General features: G+C 55.8%; 1 protein-coding gene across 1 annotated transcript; it reads left to right on the forward strand.

Moving 5' to 3' along the window:
• Window positions 1-2,234: 2,234 nt before the first annotated feature.
• LOC123084994 (strigolactone esterase D14) lies at window positions 2,235-3,972 on the forward strand. Its single transcript, XM_044506545.1, has 2 exons — window positions 2,235-2,987; window positions 3,092-3,972. Exons 1-2 carry the CDS (start codon window positions 2,512-2,514, stop codon window positions 3,522-3,524), a joined length of 909 nt encoding a protein of 302 aa, XP_044362480.1. The 5' UTR covers window positions 2,235-2,511; the 3' UTR covers window positions 3,525-3,972.
• The last annotated feature ends 4,009 nt before the right edge of the window (window positions 3,973-7,981 follow it).

Below are 7,981 nucleotides of genomic sequence, written 5' to 3' on the forward strand. Positions count from 1 at the left end.
TCATCGGCGACAAAGCACGGAGCTTTCGATCGGCAGTTCTACCGTGCCACCATGAGGCCTCCAGGACACACGCGGCGAGATCAGACCCCCCAGTTCCTTGCCTTCTTCATCGTGCGAGCCGTCCGCGCTGCTGGCCTAGATCTAGGAGAAGGGAGGAGCTACCACCACCCGTGCCCCGCTATCGAACATCAACCGTGGCCGCCTAAGCCACCGCGATTACCTCACCAATGGGCGCATCCACCGCGCGATGGGCTGAAAGGATCACGTGAAGATGAACTTGCCCCAGCCCAAGACCCTTTCCACAACCCAACGGATCCACACCTTTAGGAATCTAGAGGAGGCTGCCGAGTGCCTCGCCCCCGGCCGGTGGTCGTGGTCGCCCCTGCAGGGCCAAATCCGCGCTGGATCTGCGCCCTCAGTGCCGCCCATGCCCTAGCCCCCAACCCGACGCCACGCCTTGGCCTCCCACCATGCAACCACCACGGGATGGTCGCCCGCCCGCACCACCGCCCGACCGAGAGCCCAGCCGCCACCCCACCCCACCCCGCACCAGCACCACGCCCCCGCTATGCCGCCACATCTCGCGGTGCTGCCACATGCCAAGAGAGGAAGAGGAACCTGGCGCCGTTGACGCCAACCGGGCTTCGCCCCGTGACGGGGAGGGAAAGAGAGGTTGGAGGAAGCGACCGTGGGTTGGAGGCTAGGGTTAGCCCAACGCCGCTCGCGAGAACGACACAAGATGTTTTTTCAGTCTACGGGCTCATTTTATTATCTCACTGTACCATGACCTTTGAGGTTTGCAACAAGGAACCATATATTTTGCACTAACAATCCGCACACAGCCAAAATATACAAACTAGCTAGTTTGATTGTAGTATATCTGACGTTCAAGGCCCGCTCGTTAGATCTAACGTGTAAATCCGCACCGCTGGTTTCACATGCCCCCGGGTGCCTTCCGGTACATGTGAGGTGGGGGAAGCCCTAGTTTGGGATTGGTCGTATTTGGTCACCCTAACTCTAGGTGGGACTCAGTTTAGGTGGCTCGACGTTGGTGGCGAGGCGATGACATCATTAGTGCCATGGAATAACATCTTCCCATCATGTCCTCGTCCCGAGGGTGCTGGTTGATGTTGGTAGAGAGTCGGAACTTCAGTCAAGGCAAAATCTTGGTTCCTATTTTTTTTCTAAGTTTCGTCCAAATGGTCTTGAACGATGTCCTCGCGGAGTGGATGTGATAGTTCTTGTTTTTATCTTCTGGCCTTTAACGTCTGGTGATGCATGACCAACTTCACCTTCATTGTGAAGGTGGTGACGTAAGGCCTTACCGATTCAATATGGTCGGATATGAATTGTTGTCTAGCCCCTTTGCCACCTTCTTCTCTGCGAGAGCGATCTAATGTCCAGTTCATTGTCGCTGATTTCTTCTAGCCCCGACAAGCAATTGCTCTGGCGTTGCGTCAACAACACTACCTTATCTTTGATTGTCTTTCACAAATCCAGATGCGGCATCGAGCATTGCTCACAGCGCACTGGCGACAAGTGTAGAAGGAAGACAAAGTTGATATACACAAGAACATGTGTGTTATTTTCTGCTTTTATAAGGATGGTCTTGCAAGGGTTGGAGAATTTTAACATATGGTCAAGGCCTTCTCGTGGGGGTGGGGGGGGGGAGGAGGTACCAAGTCATTTGAAAATGCACTATATTTAGCTTATATTAAAATTGGAAATTTCAAACATACAATTTGGTATTTTTGGCAGTAATCATGGTGCAAAGCCTAATTTAGGAACTTTATTGTGGTTAAATTAAATAATAAAACTGAATTAAATCGATTTACTAAAGATTTTTTTTCTGTACTTAAAATGAGGTTACAACCCCTGCTAAAAAGTACCTTCATTTCCACAATTATAATTGGAGAAGAAAGAAAATACAAGCGCTAGCATTACTAATAGGTAAAATAAAACATAGTAGCTAGTAAAAAAGGTAAAATAAAATATACTCGCCACTCCCCTTAATCTAGTACCGTACCAAAAAATTACAGTGTTACAAAACTGTACGATTGCCCCATATGCAGCTAATAAAGAAGACAGTGATGTTAGGCACCACAGAGCGGGTCAAAGTAATTTTGTAACAATGACATATTGACATCTCTGGGCCTGTCACGCGCACAAAAAACCAAATCAATAAAAAACAAAACCTAGCGGCTAGAATTATTAGGTGCCTCTCCTTTTTATCCGGTGCGGCGTGGATAATTGGGCACATCATCACACTATTCTACACCTCCAAAACGGAAACAAAACAAAACTCTCTCGTCGCCCACACCACACCAAACCAGACCAGGAAAGAAATCCAGAGGGGAGCAGAGCAAGCGAGGGGAATAAAGCAGAGGAGGGGAGAGAGAGGTAGCCAAGAACGCCATGGCCTCCGCTGCTTGCTAGCTAGCTAGCCAGCCAGCCAGTAGTATATAAGGAGCGGCACCGCCCGTGCGACCCAGGCCCCAAGGCAGTCGTCTCATGCTCCGGTCCACGCATCCCCTCAGCCCCAGCAGCGGCGGCAGCGGAGGTAGCAGCCCGGCCCCGGCGTCCAGCTCCGGCGAGGCGATGGTGGGGGGCGCGCCGAGCGGGGCGAAGCTGCTGCAGATCCTGAACGTGCGGGTGGTGGGCACCGGCGAGCGCGTGGTGGTGCTGTCGCACGGCTTCGGCACGGACCAGTCGGCGTGGAGCCGCGTGCTGCCGTACCTCATCCGCGAGCACCGCGTGGTGCTCTACGACCTCGTCTGCGCCGGCAGCGTCAACCCGGACCACTTCGACTTCCGCCGCTACAACAACCTGGACGCTTACGTGGACGACCTGCTCGCCATCCTCGACGCGCTCCGCATCCCGCGCTGCGCCTTCGTCGGCCACTCCGTCTCCGCCATGATCGGCATCCTCGCCTCCATCCGCCGCCCCGACCTCTTCGCCAAGCTCGTCCTCATCGGCGCCTCGCCTAGGTGGGTGGTCAATTATAGTTTTTCGTTTCCTTGCACCGTTGCACGCGACGCGCGGCGAACTAACCGACCGGAGTAATCAATCAATCGATCGATCGATCGAGCAGGTTCTTGAACGACAGCGACTACCACGGCGGGTTCGAGCTGGAGGAGATCCAGCAGGTGTTCCAGGCGATGTCGGCCAACTACGAGGCGTGGGCCAAGGGGTACGCGCCGCTGGCGGTGGGCGCGGACGTGCCGGCGGCGGTGCAGGAGTTCAGCCGGACGCTGTTCAACATGCGGCCGGACATCTCGCTGCACGTCTGCCAGAGCGTGTTCAAGACGGACCTCCGCGGCGTGCTGGGCATGGTGCAGGCGCCGTGCGTGGTGGTGCAGACCACCCGCGACGTCTCCGTGCCGGCCAACGTCGCCGCCTACCTCAGGGCCCACCTCGGCGGGCGCACCACCATCGAGCCCCTGCCGACGGAGGGCCACCTCCCCCACCTCAGCGCCCCCAGCCTCCTCGCCCAGGTGCTCCGCCGCGCGCTCGCCCGGTTCTAGCACCAGAAAAAAGTAAAAGAGAGAGAAGAAATTACTGCCGCTCTGGTCTACTCCTATGGATGAGTATAACGCGTGGCGGTCGGTTGTCCACGTCGTGCATGGCCCATCCTATCACCATGGACATGGAGTATCGTGTAGCGCGGATAACGAAGTTGACCTAGCTCCCATCTAGGAGCCGAGCCGAGCGTACGCGTACCGAACTGGCCCCGGCGGTGACTCGTACTACGCGATCATCTTGTCATCTGCTCGGGCGTGACAAGACATTCGCAGGCAGCGGCGTGTCGCGCTGCTCCACTGCACCTACCAGACTACTTTACTGGGTTTATTATCCAGCCACTATCTCCGAGAAATCTCATTTTGTAACATCAAGTTGCACGGGGTACGTACGTACTACTCGTATTTGATTAGGAAAAAGATAGGCTTGGTCTAACACGAGCCGTTTTTATTATTTGGGACGGGATGCTTAGCTTAGCTTAGCTTAGCCGTGGGGTAAGTGGGTGTGTGGGGGGGGCCACCGGAGCAGACGTGATGATCGGCGTGATGCTTAGCTTTTGATATGGTTGGTGCGCTGTTGCTTGCTCAAGCCCAACCCCAACCACAACCCACCCGACGCTAATATCTATCTAATCCAACTCGCTTGCGTTGGATGGGTGGGCATCAATCGAGCATTAATTAACAACAATGGTAATTAGCCGTCGTCGTCGTCATCGCCCGCATTGCATATTCCTTTGAATTCATTTTTTTTCCCGCCAACTAGTACGAACTATGGCCAACTCCACCGTGCGATCCTATCATGTCCGGCCCCGTCCGTTTGGATAAAATGGACAAAGGAGACGGCTCAGCGCGCGACGGCCCGGACTCATCTTGTTTGTTTTGTGTCCGGGCCGACCCATTTCGAGCGCAAACTTACGTCAGATTTGGGTCGCGACGGACATCAAACGGACGCGCCCCTCGTCCGCGTCGGGGCCGCGTGACAGGCGGCCACCTACCTCCCACCCGTCCACATCAATGCACACGAACGGGCGGCCCCATCTGTCATCCGCACGTCGGACGGTCGCCGTCCTTCTTTAAGTGGGAAGCGTGGACGGGTCGTCGTCCACACTGTCCCACGCCATTCCGCGGCCTCCTCGAAACCCGACAGCCCCAGTCCCAAACCCTAGCCAACACCTCGCCGGCCGGCCGCCCGCAGCCATGGGCCGCAAAGGCAAACACGACCGCGAGGCTGGTTCCTCGTCTGAACGCCGCCGCGAGCCCGCGTCGCCATCGCCACCACGCCGGGCCCCCGCGCCGCCCGCCTTCTCTATCGCGCCCACGTCCGCCAGTGAGCACGACCGGCATTACATCCGTGCGTCGGTGTGCCGCCGTTATTGGGAGACGAGGACGCCGCTCCCCTGGAGCGACGTCCATCTCCCTAATAACTGTCATCTCTCCGCCGACCGGGTCCCGATCCCGCCGGTCCCGACGAGCGGCCGTGCGCGCGACACGGAGATCGAGCGTCGCCGCCGCCTCCTCCCCGACGACCTCTTCTATGACCCCAGGTACGCTCCCGACTCCGGGCTCTGGGACACCTGGTTTCATGACGAGCACGACACCAGGCGCGCGTCGTTATTCGCCGGCACCTCAACGGGGCCGCGGCGGCCACGACAGGAGCGCGCAGCGCCTGCTCCCCAGGAGCGCGGGCGTAGGCGGGTGCGCGGTGTCAAGCCCATGCCGTCGCCTTCCCCGTCTCCGTCACCACCTCCCCCTCCTCGCATGATAGCGGAGGAGGAGGCCCGTCTCCTGCAGCATGTCATGGACGACTCCATGAACACGCATGACGAGCGGTAGTGGGACGGCCTGGAGGAGACCATGGCCCTCTCTGTCGTCGGGGACGTCGCCTTCCCGGAGCTGTAGATGGCGGCCGTCGCGGAGGAGGCGATGGAGGAGGACCCGCCGGCCGCGTTCTAGCAGCTGCTGGGCCAGGGGTAGGGTTGGTCCTGCACTGCTCCGGAGATGGCCGCCGACGTGGGCGTGAACTGGTGCCCGCTCTGCCACGGTCACCGGAGCGGGAGGCGTCGCCACGGGAGGAGGTGGTGCAGGCACCTCCGGCCGTCCAGCCCGCCCCCGTCTACCACGCACCGCCGGCCCACCTGTGGACGCCGCCGGCCTACATCGACCTCGTCAGCGACGATGACGACACCGGTGGCCAGTGAAGACGGCAACGGCCACAGCACCGACGGGCGCGGCAGGAGCGCGCGGGAGGCGTTTTTTATTTTGTTTTTATATGTTAATTATGAAAGTAGGCCTTTTAAGTGGCCGTGGAAACTGGGCCGTTTTGTGGCCGACCCCTATATATGTTTTATATATTTTTAAATGTGTTTATTTACTTTTTTTAGTTATTTCATTCTAGTTTTTATATTTTTTTTATTCACATCCATCCCGGACACGATTTGGGGTGCGGCCACGCGGTGGGCGCACGCACGACTCATCTGACAAAGCCGAACACGGACGAATCCATCAGCGCCCTAAAGAGACAAAATCCAGCCAATCTGAACGTCCGTTTGGGCCGCGCGGTGGAGTTGGCCTAATCAAAGTCGATTTCGGCAAACGCCAAGGCCAAAACGCTCGTGTATTTCTTTCGGTGAATGAAGATAGCGGTGGAGAAGGCAGGGGGCGCAGGCGGAGGGGAGATTCCGTGGTGATTTGGGTGGGGGCGAGGAGCGATTTTGTGCCTGCGCGGCGAGGTTCGTCTTTTCGGGCGGGCCCCGGGCCCGTTCCAGTACCGGAGGAATCCGGGACGAGGCGATAAGGCGGGGGCCCAGCGCCCGGCCCGAACGGTAGTGCCATCCCGTATTGCTCGCCATGGAGGGAGAGAGGTGCCGCGTCGCCGCCAGCCTGCACGGCCCTGCCGCCTACTACTAGGTGGTAGGGCGGGGCGTGTGCGGTGTCGCTCTCTCGGCGCCACAGCAGTTGGCGCAGGGCGAAAAGACGGTGCAGCGCGGGGACGAGGACCCGGCGGACTGGGCTTTGGGGCTTGCGGACCCGGCCTGGATGGCAGTGCGCGGCGTGATGGCTGACCTGACCTCACTGACCTACCGGCCTCCACGGGACGAGCTGCCGCGTAAACTGGCGAACAGGACCTCGGGTTTTTCTCGGTACGGCCGCCGGAGATGCCGCCCACTTGCCGGAGTTTATTAGCAACAGTGGGCCTTGACGGGGGAGCTGCATTTGTTGTACGGGGGACTGTTACCGCTAACTTTCGTAATAAGGACGATAACGTTGCCAGCTGCGTCGCTAGTGCGGCCCGCTTCTCCGCCGCATAGGCCCTGTTTGAATACTCTAACTCGGTTACTATATGTTAAAGTTAGATTCTAACTTTGAACTAACTTTAACCAATAAGGTGTTTAGATGATAGGGTTAGGTTGACAATAAATATACTTTCTCAATCATTTGACTCCTTCAGACTCTTTTTCCTGCCGGATTTGGTGTGGCCGGCTCTTATGTGGCCTCCTCCCGTTCACAGTTGACATAAATAAATGATCTTTATAAATCAAGGATCCAAAACATGATAAATTTTATTTTGTCCATACAAATAAGATGTCCCACTTAAATATATAAATCGTCAATCAAGCTTCACACAAAAAATTACACTCCATGAAACAAAGCATGAGCTAACTCATCACGGAAGTCATTCATGTCGATATCTTCAACAAGAGGTTCGTCTTCTGGCCATGCGGATGCAGAAGAACTAGGCATTGGGTTATAATTTTCATCCGCATCACATGCATCAAATTCCCTATCCGTAATTCTGCTCTCTCGAATGAAATTGTGAAGAGCCATACAAGCAACAATAATTCTACTTTGCTTGTCCTCTGGAAATTTTGGCATGTTCAATAAAATCCTAAATTTCATCTTCAACACTCCAAAGGATCGCTCAACGACATTCCTAACTTTGGCATGTGCATGGTTGAAGGTTTCTTTCATACCTTGTGGCGGCGGGCCGTTTTGCCATTGTTCCACATGATATCTTATGCATCTGTATGGTGAAAGGTAGCTCAGCCGGTTTGGGTAGCCCGCATCAATCACACAATACTTCCCTACATATTGTGGAAAGCACACAATGAGACTTAGATGCACAAGTGTAATCGGATAAAAAATGTTGGAAGACAGTTCAAGTAGCAAACCTGGTGGTGGATGTGGAATTTTCTGATGATGAGTAGTTATGGCATCTTGGAAAACTCTCATGTCATGTGCTGACCCAAGCCATCCCGACATCACAAATGTAAATCTCATGTCGAAATCACAAACGGCAAGCACATTACAACTGGTTTCATTGTGTCTGTTCAAGTATGGAATCCTCTTACTCTTATCCACCACAACATCATCCAATTCTTCATCACCATTGGCGAAGGGACCGCCGGAGCCTGATGCTTGCACACGGACGGCACTCCTCAGTGCCTGGCGGCTAGGTGCCGCGG

This window comes from Triticum aestivum, chromosome 4A, assembly GCF_018294505.1.
Source record: "Triticum aestivum cultivar Chinese Spring chromosome 4A, IWGSC CS RefSeq v2.1, whole genome shotgun sequence".
Lineage (NCBI taxonomy): Eukaryota > Viridiplantae > Streptophyta > Magnoliopsida > Poales > Poaceae > Triticum > Triticum aestivum.

Coding starts and splice junctions, on each gene's coding strand:
- LOC123084994 (XM_044506545.1), top strand. CDS start 2,512: ATGCTCCGGTCCACGCATCCCCTCAGCCCCAGCAGCGGCGGCAGCGGA. Junction 2,988..3,091: donor CTCATCGGCGCCTCGCCTAG/GTGGGTGGTCAA, acceptor TCGATCGAGCAG/GTTCTTGAACGACAGCGACT.